General features: G+C 39.2%; 1 protein-coding gene across 1 annotated transcript in view; it reads left to right on the top strand.

The window, feature by feature from the left end:
• Positions 1–21,112, top strand: part of EGFLAM (EGF like, fibronectin type III and laminin G domains) — a 107,310-nt gene that overhangs the window by 77,530 nt on the left and 8,668 nt on the right. The window contains exons 14-18 of the mRNA XM_063291127.1: positions 8,742–8,867; positions 10,506–10,749; positions 15,077–15,188; positions 18,154–18,270; positions 19,516–19,696. Coding sequence (XP_063147197.1) covers positions 8,742–8,867; positions 10,506–10,749; positions 15,077–15,188; positions 18,154–18,270; positions 19,516–19,696 — 780 coding nt within the window. The remainder of the gene's footprint in view (positions 1–8,741; positions 8,868–10,505; positions 10,750–15,076; positions 15,189–18,153; positions 18,271–19,515; positions 19,697–21,112) is intronic.

Below are 21,112 nucleotides of genomic sequence, written 5' to 3'. Positions count from 1 at the left end.
CCTCCTCCTTTGCTAGATGGGACAACCAGGTCTTAACTGCTCTCTTGAAACTCAGTAGGGAAGGAGCAAACCAGATCTCCATGGGAAGGGAATTAAAAAATTGTGAGTTCCTGCCAGATGACAATGCCTTATATATGGAATCTGGAGAGAGTTAAACCTATTCAATCTGATTGGACAGGCAGATGAATATGGGAGAAGCTGGTCCCTCACACAACTTGGTCCAATCACACTTAGAAGGCAACTCGCAACCAATTCAGCTCCCAAAGTGTATTGAGATACACTCATCACCACCTGGGCTACAGCATGCTATACCAGCTGTAGCTTCTGATTGCTTTCCAAAGGCAGCCCCCCATAGACCTTAGTACAGTAATCCAAGTGGGAAGTAACTAAGTCATAAATGACTGAGCAGGGTCTCCTGATCCAGGAATGGTGGCAATTAGCACACAAGATGTAACTGTACAGAAGCCCTCCTGGCCACAGCTCCCACCTACTGACTGATTGTGAACCACCTCGTCTGTTAAAAAAAAGGGAGTAGAGGGTCCTGAGGCACTCCAGAAAGTAAAGATCTGGATCCAGGCAGATCTCTCCTCCCCCACTATTGCTCACTGGAACGGCCCCCTCAGGAGGGAGGAGGACCACTGCAAAACAGTGTTACCCACTCCAGTCCCACAGAGGCAAAGCCATTGAGTGATCAAAGCCTCTTTCAGATGTAATGTGTCAGCCCCAGTAGGTAGGCCAGACCAAGAAATCAACTCCATAGAAAAGCTAAAACTACTTTCACTGAGACTGGCTATAGTAATCTTGCAAGTCTGATTGTATTGTACTTCCTCCTCCTCCTTATAGTTCAGTGAATTAGGGTGGTGTCTGTCTAGGCCATTTTCGAACGTTATCTGAATGTTCTGGACTTAGACAGTATTTTATCCCTTGTTGCCTTGGTAATGGAACTGGCATATCTCCATCAAGGTCATCTTTCTTACTGTCTGCATAATGGGAATATTCCTTCACTCAAATAAATGTTGATTGCTCCTAGAATCCAATCACTTCAGCATAGCTGACACTACAAAGAGCCCTATCCACTTCCTTAGGATTCACAGACTCAAATTCATTCCAGATCATTTCACAAGATGAGGCCTCAGTTATATCCATTAGCACTGTCCCACTAGAGTCCAACTCCATATGAATCTGAGCAGTTTTATCTGCCAAATGGTGTAAGAATTCTTCACAACAGTCCTTCAAATGTTTCTTGATGATTATCTTTTAGTAAAAGGAAATGAGCCACTTTAAAAAGGGCCTCTGGATGGAATTCAGCAGACAGAATAAAAACAGCAAAATATTTCCTTTTTGCTGCTCAAATTGCCACTGTATAGGCTCAAACATGATCTCTTATCAGTGTCCGGTCAAATTTGAGATGAGTCTTCCTCCAGTGACACACTAGGCATCTCTTCTGCAGCTTCATCCCTCTGAGCTTCTCAGTAAACCAAGGAGCTACAGCTGATCTATGAGAGAGACATTCCAATCTGGTCAAGTGCCCTGGTCTCCACCTTATTCCAGTGGGTGACCAAGGTCTCAACCAAACTGCCCACCAGATCCTCAGGGAACTTCCCAAGTGCTCTCTGAAAACCCACTGAATCCATTGGGCACCTGGAGTAGACCATTGCAATAGGAAGCAACAAAAGCAATTCTGTAATTGGAAATGCTAATGGAACAGATGAGGAAAGAAGACATGATCAGTCAGTGGCATATGTCTCAGAATGTCTTTGATTGGATGAATGGGTTTTTATTCCTAAAGCTTGAGATGGTTTCATGTTTGCATCTGTCCTGTTATTAATAAATGTGACATAAAACCTAGATGTTGGAGCTGCATTGTAAGCATCTAGTCTTCAGGCCCTCGTATCCAGCAGGATGTGTGACCTGCCCCACAGTGAATTAATTGGGGTTCTACTCTCCTAAGAATTAATGTGGAATCCTAAATTTCGCCAGTTGCATTCACGGGCTTCAGCCTAGAAAAGGACAGAGACCCTAATCCTGAATTACTACAGCATGGCCACTGGTCCAGTTACTCGCAAATCTATCTGAACCATTGAATTAGGGTAGAAAATATAAATGAGTAAAAGCTTCACAGCACAAAATCAGTCTAAAGGATTGTCCAGGTGACTGCGGTGTGCCAGTGGTAGGAGTAGAAACAAAGTCTGTTTTCAAGTCTAGGGTTACTTAGATAAGAGATCATCCTTTTGTTCTTTTTATAACATGCATCAAAAGAGGGCAGTGACTGCGATCAGCCATATTAGGGGTTGTTGAAATCTCCCCCTGGACAGAAATACCAGGTATCTATGGGATATTAAAAAAGCTAATAATATGGTCTAGAAAGCAGGCACTGAAAAAAATAAGGCCTTGGAGAAGTCTAGTGTGCAATTTCACGATAGAGTGAGAGGCTACGAAATATGTGCACAGCTTGAAACTTAGAGAATTTCCCCTCTGATCTGTTCTGCTTGTTGGCTGCCTTTACCTCACAGCTTCAAACACACAACATCAAAATCAGAGTAATATCTTCATTTAACATACAATATTTAAAAGAGAAGGTGTACACTTGTTTGTTTGGGGCCATTTGTGACCTTGAGTTGAATGATAAGCATCGAACTGTAACCCGATTAAGAACAAGGACAAACCAACATTTGGGAAACATACATTTTCAGATCTGTGGTTCTATTCCCCCCCACCCCACCCCCCAGATCTGAAACTACTTCATACGAAATATTTAGGGCTGTGTAGGTTATTTTCAAACTCAGTTTTCTAGTTCAATTTTTTTTCCAGCTGTCCTTGTACGGAGGGTGTCACTGTGCAACCTGTGCTTTGTGTTGCCCCATTTTGAAGCTGAGAATGATAACGCTGATTGAATGAACAGATGGGAAAAGAAGTGATCAGCTGATAGCATCCATCTCAGAATGTCTCTGATTGGATGAATGGGTTTTTATCCTGAAGCTTGAGAACTCCGTTCAGTCCCCTTGATGTTTCCTTTTCAACATATTATCAAGGCTGTATCTCACTTTATAAGATTTGTTGCTTGTGGCATTTATGTCAAGTTGGCTCATCGATCTTTCACGTCTTGGATTTCATTAGTGAAAAAGTCAAGATATTTTGTCTGCAGTGCTATACTGTACATATTTACCTGGGGTAAGCCATACTGAATTTACTGGGGCTTACTTTTAAATAAGCATGCATAGGATTGCATAGGAGGCATGTGATATGGATGTCAGAGTGAGTCGTCCTACTGTACCAGCTTGTCGTTCCACTGTGGAGCTTGTAGTCCCTGCTGTTTTCTGTTGAACCTGTGAATTGTAGGCTATGCCTAGGAAATTCCCCTGGTCTTTGATGAATCCATTGTTTGATTTTCTTGTTTGGGTTCAGGACCAGGTAGATGTACTTCCATTTTCTTGTTCCTTGTCCCATCTGTCTGACAGGTCTTTTTTCTGTCCTATTTCATACATGCCCATTTTTGTCCCTTATCTTAGTTATTTGCACCTTTTAAAAAAAGTTTTATTTGATGTACTTGACCACTAATCCATCCCCACTGATATCTAATGTTGTAAGGTATCCCCCCTCTAGCCATTTGGGGGTGTATGTCACTATTTTCTCATATATTACAAAAGTTTTAGATCTTAGAAGGTTCTGGAGTCAGGATATGGTTCAAGAGAGTCCACATTTTGGGTGAAGTATATGAAATCAAATCCAGAGGAATCATCCCCGTATACACTGTCTGTATGTCTTCTGTTTGTGATGATCTGAAAGAGGGGAGCATATTATCCTTCATAAAATGTAAGAGCTTAACATGCATTTTATTGTTAATTGGTAGATATTGTGAACTGTACAAATATTGTGGCTTGTGCAATATACATAGTGAATATTCAATAGCCAGTAAATGTATATGTCACTCGTATTTATATTCTGAACTGGTGGGTTTCTTGCAAAGACCGCTGATGAGGGCCAGTAAGTAGAAAAAGTATTTTAAATTATTTCCTACATGGGGACCTTATGGGTTATCCATGCAAGAGTACCATCCTGTATTTTCAACCCATTAATTTTGGAACCATTTGAAGGCAACATTGCTAAGACTATCCTTCTCAGCTCCTAAGAGGAAAATAGTGCCAAATTCTGCATTGTGTCCTGGTAAAAGCTATTGTTGAAATGTTGTAATGCTGACGTGCCACCTAAGAAAGAATCAGTGAATTCTGTCAGTGATTAGATTTAAAGTTACTAGGAATTCCCAGGGGTGATAAACTAAAATCCAGTATAATGTAATTACATGTAGTCCTCATTCAGTGACCACTTGTTCAGTGACCATTCAAAGTTACGACGGTGCCGAACAAGGAGACTTACAACCGTTCCTTGTAGTTGCAGCTGTTGCAGCATCCCCATGATTACGTGATAATGATTCGGGAACTTGGCAATTGGCTCACAATTACAACAGTCATAGCATCCCGTGGTCACATGATCTTCTAATTTGTGACCTTCATTGCCAGCTTCCAACAAGCAAAGTCAACGTGTCAGGGTTGAGGCAAAGAAACAACACTGAGCCAGGAATTAAGCTCTAGTTCTTTATTGTTTCTACCATACACAGAATCTTGCCAAACTGAGTAAAGCCAAACAGTGCTAGGGAAAAGTACTCCAGGCAATCTAAGGCAGGCCCTGTCTCAGCTTCTTGGCCAGCTGCCCAAGGTCCTCCAAACTATAATATCTTTTCTTCTCCTGGGATGCACCCCCTCCTTCCTCTCCTGCGATCTCCATTGCACAGTGGGGAAGCCGGTAGGAGGTCACAAATGGCAATCATATGACCGCGGGACACTGTGACTGCATGGGATTCGCCTAATGATGGCAACTGGAACTGCCGGAACTGCCATCGTAAGTCGGAATGGTCATGTGACATCACACTTCATGACTGCGTCACTTAGCAATGGAGTTGCCAGTCCCAGTTACCATCACTAAGTGAGAGCTACCTGCATAGGGTTCCTACATTGGTGTGTGTGCGTGTGTGTGCATGTGCGTCCTAGAGAATTGCTCGTCCAAGAAATTCAATCCAGATTTGGGTTTAGATCTTATTTGGAAATAGCATATGGGGGAGCATGAACTTGATTATTACTGTTACGTGTGGGTGCAGACAATTCCTAAGGTAATCAGAAAAATGGAGTCCCAGTTTGTCTAGTTGCCATGGCAGGGAAGTAGTCCTCCTGTCTTCCCATCACAAAGGAGGTAATCTGTTCTCAGTGTTTTGATTGATTGATTGATTGATTGATTGATTGACAAACATATTATCATGCTCCTGGCACACCAGCCTTGATGGTTTACCATGCAGCAATAAATATAATTGCTGAAAATTAATGACAACATCAGGTAAAATAATAAAACAAGGATAATAAAAGAGCATAAATTAAAGTCCTCAAACATCCATCATAGAAATAAAATGCTAAGGATAAAGGGGTGATTGCTTCTCAAAATAGCCGTATAGGCTTCTCTTGAAATTGGCCATCGAGGATCAGGTCCAGCCACTCCTCAGTGGGAAGAGAATTTCACAGTGATTGGCAAATATAAATTACTGCAGATCAATATGGTTCTGATTCATGCTAGTTCTGCATATGCTTATTTATCAGCCTGTTCTGCCCATTTCTTCATTAAACAGTGGGCTTTCTTTCTATTTAAAATATGCAGAAAAATGCATATTTGGGGAGGAAAACCTATTAAAATAAAGAGTTCTAAATGTGTGTTTCTCTCATAGTATATATTTTATATGCTTTTTGCTATATGATTCCTGAGCCAATAACTACATCGTAAAATTTCTGATCTTTATCTATTATTTCAGGAAGCAGCTCAGTTTGTATAAAGATTTGAAAAGAACAAATTCATAGGCCTTTGCAAGGGCTATGAATAACCTGGGGATTCTATGATTCAACCTCTTGACAACATTTATTTCATTAAAAGTAGTTCTCACCCATTGTTTAGGAAAAGGTTGGAAAGGTACTGCTGCTGGATACTTGGGCACATCCCTTTGTTGGGTGCACACATTTAGAAAACCAGGTATTGGGGAGAAATACTAATTTTACTCCATCATTTGCTATGCTAAATCTGGTTAGGAAAAAAGTAATGTACAGTATGCATTCTGTAATGGCCACATGATAAACTAATTTTACGGTAATTGTGTATGTGTCTTTGAGTCAGCATTGACTCCTGGTAACTGCCTGGACAAATCCCTGCCGTTTTCTTGGCAAGATTTGAGAAGTGGTTTCCCATTGCTTGCTTCCTAGGGCTGAGAGAGAGTGACTGGCCCAAGGTCACCCAGCTGCCTTTGTGCCTAAGGCGGGACTAGGACTCATGGTCTCCTGGTTTCTAGCCCAGTGCCTTAACCACAACACCAGACTGCTCTCATAATTGTGAGACCAATGTATTGAATGCAAAGTATTCCAAAGAGGTGCTTTGCAAAGCCTGTTAATGTGAGTGAATCAGCTGTAATGTAGCTTCTAAAAAATGCAGCTGATCCCAGTTGATTGTGCAGGTGGTTACACCAGCAACACTTCAGCGGGGAATTGCATAGTGAAGCGTCTGTGCATGAGCACACAGAGAGTCCAGGACAACCTTCAAGGCAGATCTATAGGCCTTCCGCAGGAGCATCCTGCTGAACGTTTTGCAGGTCCCTGGAAATCTAATAGTCCAGATCAGCCCTTTCTCAACCTTTTGACCCTGGATGAACCCTTGGAATATTTTTCAGGCCTTGGGGACCCCCTGCACATTCAGGCTCAAACATAGGCTACAAGTTACAAAATTATTATATTTGTTTCATGTGTAGGGTTGCCTGTATATATGCATTAATAGTGTTCTTAAACTAAAAATAAACTTATCCCTTTAAAGTGAAGTTGCCCAAATCTGAAATAATTTTTTAAATAAATTGTGATCTCCCAGGGAACCCCAAGTGACCTCTCGTGGGGCCCTCAGGTTCCACGGACCCCTGGTTGAGAAACCCTGGCCCAGATTATCAGCAATGGATGTAAATTGAACTTGAAATGCCTGTATGAATTTTTTCTGCAGCCCATTTCATGGACTTAGACTTCTTCCTCCAAGTATAGTAAAAGATTAGGCTTGCTATGCTAGACATAGTCTCTTGAGTTTATACATTAAAACACATTAACCTGTATTACACTAACAAAGTCTAAAGTGGTATCATTTAAATGCTCTTCAAAACTACCTGGGAGAGAGTCAAATCTGCCAGCCTTGACAACTGCTGTTATCTCAGCCACTTTCCCATTAGATGGCAAGATGATGACGATGCTGATTATAGATGTTCTATGCATTTAGTTAATTTACTCAATCTGCAAGGCAACTTGCAGGCAACTCTGGATAACTATCAGCATGAAAACAACCACAGAAATAGAAATAATAAAAAAAATAAAAATGACACAAAGGAACACATACAAATACCTATATTGCAGGGGTCAGAACATACTTCACAATAATGATCCTTATGCAGCACCCTGGCCCAATGCTAGAGGGAAAGGCCAGGTCTTCAGGGCCTTTCTAAAGGCCAGCAGAGTCAGGACCTTATGGCAGCAGGGGGCGGGGAGGGTGCTGTTCCACAGGGTGGGTGCACTGTTTATCATGGTAAGGGCCATGATACTTGCAGGACCAATGGTTTCTGCTTGTCCCACCGGATCTCGCAGAGTGGACATGTTTAGGGTCCCCTGAATGAAGCAGTGTCACCTAATGGGTCTTAGGAAGCATTATCTTCTTTCTCATGAGACCTGCACTATATAACAGCCCATCCCAAAGATATGGATGGCTGTGACCCTGTTGGCCTTCTGGAAGGCCATGAAGACCTGGCTTCCCACCCCACCAGGCACAGGGGCCAGGATGTTAATAGAGCATGGGCATGGGCAGTATGTTGGTACTGATATTTTTATAAGGGACTTGACTCAGTTTTTCTTTTAATTTATTTGGATAATTATTTTAATTTTTAAATCTTAGTTCACCACCCAGAGTTCTATTAGTTAGATGGCAGCCATGTAAATTTGTTCAATAAATACATTAAAACTATGCTAATCCTGTGTGATCTTTTGGGGTACACAGAGAAAATTGGAGATAGGAGGTCATTCAAAATCCTGGCCCTGTTTCATGAAGAGCTTTGTAGGTTACAACAGCACCTTGAATTGTACCCAGAAGTTTACCGGTAACCGTACCATACTTTGGCAATATGGATTATCTGCTGTGCTGATGGAATTTTTAACAAGTTGTGTCATAGCTAATAAGTTGAGATCCTGCTGCTTAACGCCTCTTAGTAGAGGTTCTGTCAAATGCAGAAATAAAAAGATGGCACTTAATCTCAAGACTGGAATAGCCTGTCCATAAGAACGAGAAAGAAGCTAATGAAGAGGATAAACTCTGGCAAGCGTTGCAATTGAAAATTGTTGCAATTATTGCTTCATTGCTATCATTTTGTGAAACCTCTTGTAACCTGGAATTCAGTCTCTTAATTGGTTGCTTAGCTTTATACGTTACCCAGAAGATGTCACATTTGTATAGCCGCTCTGATGTTTGCATAGGAAACAAGAAATCATAATAGAAAACAAGAAGCTCTATCAAACTATTGAGATAGTACACACTTGTCCAGAGTCAACCAGGAAGTGGATGCCAGGAAGTGGCACCTATCTACTCTAACTTACTTGAATGAGAAGTCAGTGCTTTATGTTTTTTCCCTGCTTTAGGTGAATGTAGCAGTGGGATTTGTGATGAGGCTTCCTGCATTAATGGTGGTACCTGCATGGCAAGCAAAGCAGATCGATACGTCTGCCTTTGCCCGCTTGGATTTAAAGGTCGCCACTGTGAAGAAGGTGAGAAGACGACTGTCCGCTAAGAATAGGGAGTTGTACTCCAAAGTTTCTGCAGGGCACCTGATTCAGGAAGACATCTACTTTAATTTGTACTCATAGAACATCAGTTGCACATCAGTGCTCCTGGGGCTTCCACCAACTATATCGAATTGCTGAACTGGACACTGGTTCAGAGCTAGAGCTTGGATTGGGTTGGTGATTGTCCCATCCTTGTAGTATGCTAATGATTTGGAATGATCCAAATGTTGTTTTTGCTTTTGGAACTGCTTCTTTCTTGACAGTTTGATAGGATGTGGACAGGAAGCTCACTTTCATGTAATACTAAACTGTGGTTTGGGGTAACTTAGATGAGATTGAATAAAACATTAGGCTTGTGCATTCTCTTTTCCCTCTCCTTCTCCATAGCTAGGAGAAAAAAAATGTTGGTGTTCATTTTCACTGTCTGAACAGTATGATTTGAATCAAGGATTTTGGTTTAAAGCAAATGTTGTTAGAGAAGGCAACTTCAGATTACATATTCAATTGTGTGTTTAAAAGTAGGTTCTTCATTTGTGCTAAATCTTAGGCCCACATTGTTTAAAAGTCAAACTATTTTCTGCCAAAATCTTCTCCTGGCCCTGAAGAAGCAGAAGATGGGCATGGGGAAGAATGGAAGGCCAAATTCCACTCTAGATTATTTCAGATTTGTCAGAAAGCCCAAGACCATGGTTTAGCAACATGTGCAAAGTACTCTAGTGGTTTCTTTGTTCATTCTCAATTAATGTAAACCATCATTCCATCTCATTTATATTAGCTCCCAGTTCTTCTCATTGTGGTTAGATATTGACAAAAGCCATATCGATTATTGTGCTCACAAGGTAGGGAAGTCCTGGTTTCATTCTTAACCCTTAATCAGATGTTTAAGCCAAGTATAACTGTGCACACTGCCTTCTTTACCATACAGTATTGTGTGGTAAAGGCAGTGAATACCTTACACGAAAGCATCTTCTAAAAGATTTGACCAGTTGATCATGGATTTCTACAGTTGCTTTTTCCTGTTAAAGTGCCACAGATATTTTAACATTTGACCACTGTGGCATAGATGTCTGCAGCAAACCAAAGTTACATCAAAATGATAACATGTGCAGTGATATCATAATGCACATCTTGTTGATACATATCTGTATCCCAAGCTTTGAGGCACAAACCTAATGTTTCTTCACTTCCCCCCACTGCGAGTGCCCATGTCCTGATGATTGATTAGTTGCTTTCTGGGAATCAAGCTACAGGTAGTCCTTGTTTAGCGACCACAATTGGGACCAACATCTTGGTCGTTAAGTGAAGAAGTAGCTAAGTGAAACCACAACTGTGCTTATGATCTTACTTCAGCTTTCCAGACCTACAAAGGTCATAAATGTGAGGATTGGTCATAAAGTTACTTTTTCATCACTGTCATAACTGCGAACAGTTGCTAAACAAGGCAGTCGCTAAACGAGGACTATCTATATTTGTTAACCTTTCATATTGTATTTTACATGATGTAGTTTCTAGTATTAATTTCTGCAATGAAGTGTTAATTATCTACCATAGATAAAGAAATGGCAGAGTTATAGGTGGCCATTTTGGGGACTAATGGGCTTCTTTGCTTGGGTCTTTCAGCTTTCACCCTCATCATACCTCAATTCAACGAGACATTGAAATCCCTTGCTGTTACCCCCTGGCCATTAGAACCACTGAGCTATCTTTCTTTCATGGAGTTTGAGATCACATTTCGTCCAGATGCAGCCAACGGTGTCCTGTTGTATAGTTATGATACAGACAGCAAAGACTTCCTGTCCATTTGCATTGTGGACAGCTATATGGAATTCAGGTTTGACTGTGGCTCAGGAACTGCTATTATCAGGTAAATATAATTTTAAAAAACCTATTTGTTCATGGCGTTCCTTAATCCAATTCTCTCCCATAAGGAGCATCCCAAACAGTATGTAATTAAAGTGAACAATTTGTAATTTGATGTAATCCAAAATCAAATGTTATTAAGGTTGATGTATTATGGTTAAGGTTTCCATAATTTGTTCTGTAAGTGATAAAGAGTTTTGTGGCACCCTTAATGGCCTATGCAGTGATCAGCAATCTTAAAAGATTTTCTGCGATCTAAAAAATATTTGATTAGATTCCTTTATTTCCAGATGTTTCAGAACCCTAACCCTCTACTTCTGAAACATCTGGAAATAAAGTTTGTTTGTTTAAGATTTATAAACCTCTTCAGTCAACCTTCTCTAAGCAGTGTGCCACAGCAACAGCCCCAACCAATGCATGAACAACAGTAGCATACAATAATAGAAATATAGCATAGGATTATGATAAAAAGTATAAGGAATATTATATTCCTGCCAATGGAAGCTCAGCAAGTCTCAAGGCCTTCCAAAGCAGTCAAATTCTTACAGGTTTCTGGAAAGCCAGAAAAATGAGAGTAGTTTTGACTTTGAGGGCATCTCTTGATAGCTGGCATTCTCTATACCTGTGTTTCTCAACCGTGGCAACTTTAAGATGTGTGGACTTCAACTTCCAGAATTCCCCAGCCAGCTTGCTGAAAGTCCACACATCTTAAGGTTGCCACGGTTAAGAAACATTACTCTATGCTCTCAAACTGAGTGGGCAGAAGTGATACAGGATAGGTGGTCTTGAAGATATTGAGGCCCTGAGCCATTCAATTATGTTCAGTTTAAGCTGCCCCATTCAATAATAGTCAGTTATGTGTAATGGGATGGGGTAAAAAGACCTCCATGGACTTCATTGAGACTACATACTTCTCACATGGTACTTAATCTCATAGAATTAAACAAGACTAGTCAGAAAAGAAAAAAAAAATACCACTGATTTCAGTGGGGCTCCCACACAGCAAAATGGCATTGAATGGCAACCTAATTAATGAAAGCGGAAAGGGTCCAGCAATTAGGACTCACGCTATAAACAGGATATAATGTGCATAATTTTGCTTATTAAATAGTCAGGGTCATTTGGTTTCTTTATTACATATTGATCCAATGTGATGATTACCCAAATATCTATTGATTTATCCAGGGTAATTAAACCCTAATTGTTCCTACACAAATGAGGGGAAAGGCCTGAGCTGATAATTTTAAAAAGAGGCAGCAAAGAAGTTGTTTAGTGTATTGTTTTCCCAGCATTTTAAAGAGGTATTTTATACTCAGAGAAATGTTAAGAGCTCATCAGTGATAAAAAGGAAAGCATGACAGGTATTTAAAATTTAAATTTGGGTATTGTTAGAATTGACATGGCATTTCTGCTTCTTCTGTAAAAATTTACTAAATTTAACCTGCCTGGTGGGAATTCAATTTACTTCTATCTATTATATATTGGCTGTTTTTCTCTTCTCGGATTAGTGACAGTTTATAAGGATTATCTTCGTACTTTTCACATTCCTCCTGTGGGATGCCTTGTACATCAATTGCAAATAACAGTCCTTCTCAAGGCCTCTTTTCATAATTAGAATTGCACAGTGATCTGATATCCTTAGAGAATATCACATGTGCAAACAGTATGGATACGGAGTTAAAACAAGTTATTTAAAATATCTGTCATAATCCACCCATTTTAAGAGATCCTTCATGGCAGAGCTATTTTACTCTTTCTACCTTCTTTGCCTTAGTCTTTAGCTGGTGCATAATTTAGTTAAGGATGGACAAATTTATTTCACTTTCATCAAGTTACTATTTTTTTCAAGCACAAGTTTATTTCATTTTGTTTTCTCAGGTCCACATATGCAAACCTTCATGTGTGTAAATAAAAAATTCTTCTGTGCTTTTTTGCATGCAGTTTTTTTAAATGTATGCATTTTTGAAACCACTTTCCCCTAATATAAATCTTTTGTAATTAATTCTTCCAACCTAAGTAGTAATATTTGCAATTTCCCCTAATTAATGCATTTTTAATTAGAGAGATGCATTGTAAGATTTAAAAAAGAAAAAAAAATGAATGGATGCCCTCCCTTCAGCACTGCTGGCAGGAAGATTTCATGGGACTCCTTATTTACAGAGGCTTTGCCCTTGTGGATCCAGGGAGGTAGAAACGATTGCCCATGTACTCATACAGTGTCCTTTTTATGATAGCCCAAGACATGCTTTGATTTTCCCAATCACCTCTAAATTTGAGGGTCATACTGATAGATTTTATGTTTATTTCTTTTTAAGTGATGCTGACTCTACACTCACAGACCAGGTGGCCAAATATTTTTATCTAGTTATACAATTGCACAAAACTTGTAATTAGATATGTTGTTTCACTATTTTATTGTTTTCCTTTTTTTTTTCCTGGTAACAAACTGTTGGACTAAATTATTTTTCTTCTTCTATTGTAAAGGCTAGTCAAGAATTTCTTATTATTATGGTCAAGACCATAATAAAGATATTTGAACTTGAATTTGAATGGATAATTCCATTCTGATTGATATATTAGTTTGGGAACTGCAGGTTTGATCAGGTTTCATATTAAAATTTGAATGAAACCAATTTCATTCCCATGCCTCATGGTATATGTTTATTCTATGACTCAGATCAAGCTCTCTGGCTACCCTACTTCCTCTGTAACTTTGGCTGCTCACTGGGAGGTTGATTGTTGGTTTATTATATTTCTTTTACTAAAATAATTTACTTAATTATTTTACTTATTAACATGATTGACAAATTGTAGAGCCTTTGAGATCTCTAAAAGTCATGGCTAGAAACTAATCATAATACTTATATAGACCTATGCAAAAATATTGGCATGCTGAGCATCTGAAATTTCTGTTTTAAAACAAGCAGTCCTCTAGATCAGCCTTTCTCAACCTTCTGACCCTGGAGGAACCCTTGAAATATTTTTTCAGGCCTCAGGGAACCCCTGCACATTCAGGCTCAAATATAGGCCGGAAGTTACACAATTATTATATTTGTTTCATGCATAGGCCTGTAAATATGCACTAACAGTGTTCTTAAACTAAAAATAAAGAATGAAACTTACCTCTTTAATGTGAAGTTGCCTGAATTTGAAATATTTTTTTAAAATAAATCATGATCTCCCAGGGAACCCCTAGTGACCTCTTGCGGAACCGTGGGGTTCCATGGGTCCTGGTTGAGAAACCCTGCTCTAGATCCTAAAACTAATCTGAAGCAGTGATGGTTAAGTAGTAACCTACAATGAAGCAATTTCAGCTTGTCACTGTTGGAGCTTCCAAGCTGTAATCCAATTCTGGCACACGATTGACCCATAATTTCAGAAGTTTTTATTGCAAGCAAACATTTATTTTTATTTATTCATCGTATTTATATAGCTGCCCATCTCACAAAATGTGACTGGGCGGCCTACAATAAAAAAAAACATAAAATAAGCAATATTATAAAACATTCTACAATTTAAAACATCTATTTAAATATTAACATCTCTTGTTTGCTTTGCATATGAAGCCTTGGCCTCACCTAAAGTGTAACTGTGGGCATCATAACTATGACACTGGCAAATGGCACAAAGTCATTCTGCAGCGATGCATATTTCTGGTCTCCAATACGTTGTTCAAGCCCTAGTCAAGTCCTTGTTGGTGCTTGTAACATCACTTTTGTGAAGTGTAGGAAGCAGTATGTTCAGAATAAATTCTAGAAAGGCCTTTTCTTGATCTGAATAGTTAGGCTTGGACAGAATGCATGAAGAGAGCACCAGGAATATGAATCAAGGTAGAAAGTTTATGCAGGAGCATTGTGCACCATTTGATAAGATGGGCCATACTATGCTTTTTGCCACACTAGAACAATCTTTACGGAATTTTGCATAAGACAAGCATATGCCTTTTAAGTCTAAGCATTAAACTGACTATTACAATATTGTTGTTTAGGCTTCTCTAACTTGGTATCCTTCAGATATGCTGGAGTTCAGCTGACATTTATGGTCAAGCTAGCTGGAGACTAATGGATTTTGCTCCAACAGATCTGAAAGATAACAGGTTGGGGAAATTCTTTCCTTCTTAATGATCACAGTGCTCCAAGTTCTCAACAGCAGTCTTTTCTAAATTGTTGTAAGAAATTCTTAAACTTGAGATACAAAGGCCTATATATGGAATCACCTTATGCAAGTAACTTCTTCTACCTGATTAGTCTTAGAAAATTGGTCTCTCAGTTTTGCTACCATTCCACTCATTGGATTTAAAACATCATTGTTTCATTTTCTCTTTGAAATAGGAGTGAAGATCCCATCAAACTGAACCAGTGGCATGAGCTCAAAGTGTCACGCACAGCAAAAAATGGCATTTTGCAGGTTGATCAGCAAACCCCAGTAGAAGGAATGGCAGAGGTAAGAAAAGATCTTCTTTATATATTCACAAGTACAAAGACTTATTTAATTTTGAAGTTTGGATTTTCTGGATTTAGACTGTTTGCTCTGTATGTTTTCTAACTTGTTGTCTAAAAATAAATGAAGCCCTTCAATAGATTTTTAATGAAATACTCTGTTGTGGCAAAATAAGGCCAGTGACTTTTTAAAAATACTTTTTAATTTTTTTAATAGTAATTGTATTAAAGATTATAATAAAAACTAACACAAACTGAAAAATAGAAGAATAAAAGAAAGAAAAGAAAGAAAAAAGGGAAAAAAGAGAAAGAGAAGAGAAAGAAAAAATAAGAATATAGTAAAAAAAAAGAAAAGAAATATATAAAGTGGCTTTCCACCTTCATCAGAACAAGTATAAACAATTTTAGTAACTTATCACCTTCTCTTAAAATACAACAGATGATCTCTTCTTCCCATATCCCCTATCTTATCTATAAACAAATTCATAAAGCATCATCATTTCAGTCCTGAAATCAGTGAAAGTCCATTAAGGGTTACCAGAGATGGCAACAGATCTATTTTAACCTTGATCAAATAAACCAACTTTATATTCCTTCCTTTTACTTCTAACAATCTTAATTTTTAGTCTGTCGTAGAATAATGTCGTAGAACTTGATTTCTTTCATTTTTTCTTTGTCCCTTCTCACAAAATTCTTCAAAACTTTAACAAGCCTCTTTTGTAAATCCAGTAAAGGAAAATATCCAGGTCACCCTCTTGGTTTGTTGTTTTTATATCCCTTTTAATTGTTAAGACATCAGCCGATTTCTTTTGTATGTCCAGTGCAACACCTTTTTCCATGTCATTCTTGTAGAAATCCACTTTCCACTCAGTCTCAATCATGTCAGGTAGAACTTGCTCCTCTTCCATAACGTCTTATAGACACAGTCTATCTATAGAGGAAGACACTTTTAAAATTAACTTCTGGGTCTATTGTTCAAAAATATCCTTCAATATATCCAATGTTAAAATGTTTTGCTTCGTTCTGTAATTGTAAGTCAAGTTTAAGTGTTCTCTCCCTTTAATTTTAACAAGCAGTTTCTGAAAGTGATCAGAAAAGGAAGTATGCGAACTTAGTGTCCTTTCAAAGGTGCCAACCGCAGTTTGAGCAAGATTGTTATTCCCTCACCCCCCAGAGCTCTAACCATGCCAGAGACCACTATCTTGCAGTCTCCTCATGAGGAGTAGCTGTCTGGAGCACTTGTGAGCGATCTCAAGTCCTACCCTTGTCCAGAGAGGAATTATTGAAGAGCCAGTCTACTTGCCAGCTTTTCGTTCCACCGAGGTTGTCAGCTCTGCTTTTCACAGAGCCATTTTCAGTCCACCATTTCTTCCCCAGAAGTCCCCTTAAAAATACATTAAAAAAACTTTTAAAATACTTTTAAATTTAAAAAATATATATGTTTGTTTTATTTTGTTGAAGACTCAAGAGACAGGCTTATCTGTATCAATCAGCACATGCTCATACATCCAGTAGTTTAGACTTTTTGTACTAAAATATGCATCCAAAAGATGTTGTGAACCGGTAGTCTGATGAATCAGAATCAAGCTCTTGCCTAAGCATTTCTGGTGTCAACCCCAAACATTTTGCTGTATGAAATGGACATCCTATCTCTTCCTCTGTCAACTAAGACAGACAGCATAAAAGCATGGGTTGCACCATTCAAATCCCCATTTCTGACTTCATCTGTTTCCCTTGCGGTGTCTTTTAGGTGAGCTCACGTGTCATGTTCCCCGTTGCAAGGCATAAGTGCATCACAATGGGGAACATGCACATCAGGAAAGAGGAAGGGATAACCATTATCCTTTAAACACACACATCATCCCTTAAGCACCCAAACGCATAAATAAATCAACAGGACAATAGAAGCGCACCTCGGACAGGATCTGGAAACCATTAACAGATCGGGGGAACTCCCACCCATTACCCCGGGGGACGCACCTGCACCGGACAAAGGCAAGGAGACAAAGGGGAACATCGGAGATCGCCCGAATCACCCATTGTCGGACCCATACCAACGCTAATCACCCATCCGGACCTGGCTTGGGGGACAATAGGGGGTGGAGGAGAACAAGGTCCGCCACCGGGGTATAAACGGGAGACCCTGATACCACACCCGCATTCCCGTCTTTTTCTCCATATGCATTCTGCTCCAATAAACCCGGAAATCCTTAAACCCTTTAAGTGAGTCCGTGTCTTATTCGGAGCAAGGCTACCCTGACATCACGTCATCTTGCTGCATGACATAATGTGTTCCTCTATCTTCACCTTCCCTTATGCCTATGATTGAAAGAATGATTTGTTGGTTTGGTGAAACCATAATTTAATACCAAGCTAGGAGCAAGCTTGCTCCTGATTCTCCAAAACCTGGAAGTTAATCTGATTGCAGCCAGTGGGATATCATCTGTTCTGTAGAATTCCGGAATCCCAGAGGGTCTCTGCCAGTTAATATAAACCAAAAATGTGCAACTTTGTGGCCATGAGGGCTTCATCATGCTTTGCACAGCACATTGAGGGTCACATTCAAAATGTGGGTGGGACCCAGGGTGGCTTTGGGAGAGAATTTCAGGAGCACTACAAAAATGAAATGAGTGCTTAGTATGCAAAAAAAAGTTCCAGTGTTGATCTGTTCAAGTGTTGTACTCATATATAGAATACAGAACTCATATAGAACTGAATAGACTTTTTGATTGAGTCTGCCTTAGAATAAGCCAGCTTTCTATGTTTGTGAGCAATCATTCCTGGTAAATGTTTATTATTTTGTATGTGGGAAAGCCAGACATGTACCTTTACTGTCACATTTTCATTTTGCGTTTTCAGTACTTCAGTATTCTAGAAGCAGCCATTATCCACTGTACAGCTAGAGGTATAAAATGCTGCTTGGATTACTTCTCCTGCATTCATTTTTACGTTTGTTTGTTTGTTGGCAGGGAGCTTTCACACAGATTAAATGTAATCCTGAGATCTTTGTAGGTGGAGTACCAAGTTATGACGACATGAAAAAGAACTCCGGTGTTCTGAAACCATTCTCTGGAAGTATTCAGAAGGTACCTGCATTTCAAAACAATAGATTCACTACTGGCCATTTACATTTTTAGGGTTAGAATAAGATCCAGATCTGTTAGATTTGATTGCTTTTTAGAGGTCTCTTATGAGATCCAGATCTCATAAAGAGTAAGCAGAAATTGGGCTGAACTTTTTACATGGAATTACATGGAATTCAGAACTGGGCATGCCCCAGATGTACTCATTTTAAGAGTGAAAAGAATGTAGGAGGTATCTGGCCATGCTCTGAGCATCTTCCAGGTTTAATTCATTTTTGATATTGCTCAGTCTGTAGCCAGAGCCTCTGATAAATCCAAAGCCTACTGACTCAACCATATAGCCAAGAAGAGAAGGCGAGGCATTGCTTTTTTAAACCATCCCCCAACCCTCTGGTTTTATTTTACATAGTCCTTATGAAGCCAGAGGGAGGGAATTGATCGATACCTGCTCCAGGGCTAGCATGAATCAGTCGCCAGTTTCGAGGTGAGAATGTCCAGGGGCTTTGCTTATGCCTTCTTGATGTCAGAAAAGAGCCACCATAGAAGTTTCTTTAGTGATTTAGGGGAAGAGCCAAACAATCCTGTGGCCTTTGGGGCAATTTTTAGGAACATACGATTGCAGCCTAAAGATTCTCAATTCATTCTTTCAGGGTACCAAAGGCCAATTCATTTAACGATAGTAGTCTGATCAACTAAAAAGGCTGGAAGAGGCAAACTGTATAGGCAGCTGCAATACGCCCTTTTAAATGCACACTTCTCTTGAAATGAGGAATTAAATAAGTTTTGGATCAGGAAGATTCTGTTTTGAAATCAGCTTCTGTCTAGAAGATTCTTCTACATCTCCAGTGTGGCCTGCAAGAAGTCTTGCAAACATCTGACCTTCTCAAACTCTTCTACAGCTCAGGGGTCAAATATATAAATCTGACTCAATGTTTTTGTTTTTTAAAAAATTGGAATTAAGTAGGGGTTTTTTTGGTTACTTAGCTCAAAAGAGCTCATTCATGTTACATCCTTGTCTCCAAACCCTTGAGGATAAACAGTGGAATCCTTCGGAAGACTGTTCTCAGGCAATGTATTGATAAAAGTAAACAGATGTTAGACCTCTCCAAATACTGTTTTCCTCTTCTAGTTTTGGTTGATTAAAAAAAGCCTCTTTAAGATTAACTTGATGAGTAATAAATAAGGTAATAAAACAGGAATTTAAAATAGAAAACTTTTTGAAGCTTCTTTCTTATCTCTTAAACAAAGATAGTTCTGAATGACCGGACGATAGACATGAAGCAGGATTTCACAGCTGGAATCAACTTAGGGAACGCAGTCCATCCCTGTGTGAGTGCCCCCTGTGACAACGGGGGTTCCTGTGTGCCCAAGAAAGATGGGTATGAATGTGATTGCCCTTTAGGTTTTGAAGGGCAAAACTGCCAGAAAGGTAATATGGTACTGTAATCATAGCAATTCCTTGTATATATATACTCATTCTGAAAATGACTTTACTTCCCAAATCTTGCAGGAAAATGTCAGTCGTGAAAAGGCATAGAAGGGGTTAATAACCATTGATAGACATAAGCTTCACAAATTAATTCCTCTTAAAGCTATCACATCATGTGAATAGTTAATAAATCAATGCAATTCATTGCCTTTTTGTCAATCATAAATCAGCTTTATTGGTTAACCAATGGCATTTGTGCATTAAGAAAAGGGGAATATGTTCCTGACTACCTCCCAGGATTCACTTAAGAAACTTTATCTTTGCAAATAAATCTTATGAGAAGTCATTATTTGATTTTCACCAAGCTGAATGCCTGGTCTGCCATCTTCTGCAGCGACAGAGGCAGATATGGGTTAAAACTGTAATGAAGTAATCAACTAATTTCTTCTTTCTGTATTTGATTTTGCACAGATAGATTTGATTTGTTAGTTTGTTTAGGAAATTACAATTGGCACTTCTCAGAAACAAGTCCAGAAGACCCCTGGTTTTTGTTGCTGCTGAGTTTGTATTGTGCTTTCCCAAATTTATCATGGGGCTAGAATGCCACCCAGAATGTTTTTTTTTCCTGAATTTTGCACCCACTGTAATTACTGTTGTATACCATCCCCCATTTGTTTAACTTATGCTGATCTTTCTCCACTTTCAGATAAGCCAAATTTATATAATTGCAAATTCCCGTGGTTACAGTTTCCTAAACCAATATACCTTTTCAGAAATTCAGAGTTCAAGTTATTTTGAAGCTTCCTGGGCCAGAATTAAAAAGTTCTGTGCTGCCAGTGTATGATAGGGAAAAGCTTCATCCTGCCTGATTCAGTGGGATTCAGCTCATGCCCTTAAGCAAGGGGATTTATAGCCTTGTAACTATATCCGCCTTTGTGTTAACTGCCTCTGCTGCAAATGCAGCTTTTAATCCTGTGCTACACTTTGGGTCTCTTGTAATTTGACAGCTAGAACAAATCCTTTCTTAGTCACACCTCAGAGACCACCAAAGGATTCTTTATAAAAGGAAAAGGAAAAGGGGGCTGTCCCTTTGGACTCCGAGGAGCTGATAGATTTCTTTTAAACCAGAGGCATTGTTAAGTCAGTTCAGTTTTTCAACAACTCAAATGCAATGCATATATGATCCAGTAGGTGGGAGTGTATTTCTTCATACTGTAATATTTGTTCATCAGAGTGAATGCCCTTAACTGCATAGTACATGTCCACTGGGGGTACAATTTCTAGACAAAAGTCCCTGGAAATGTTATGTTTTCTACATTGGTGCCCATGAACACTTGCCTAGCCCTGCATAACAGGAATGCAGGTCTAGGCAAGTGTTCATGGGCAGCAATGTTTTTGCAGTTAATGCTGTAGACG

The sequence above is a fragment of the Candoia aspera genome, chromosome 2 (genome assembly GCF_035149785.1).
Source record: "Candoia aspera isolate rCanAsp1 chromosome 2, rCanAsp1.hap2, whole genome shotgun sequence".
NCBI lineage: Eukaryota > Metazoa > Chordata > Lepidosauria > Squamata > Boidae > Candoia > Candoia aspera.
The sequence above is the reverse complement of the archived record's forward strand: the minus strand, read 5'-3'. Positions and strand labels throughout refer to the sequence as shown.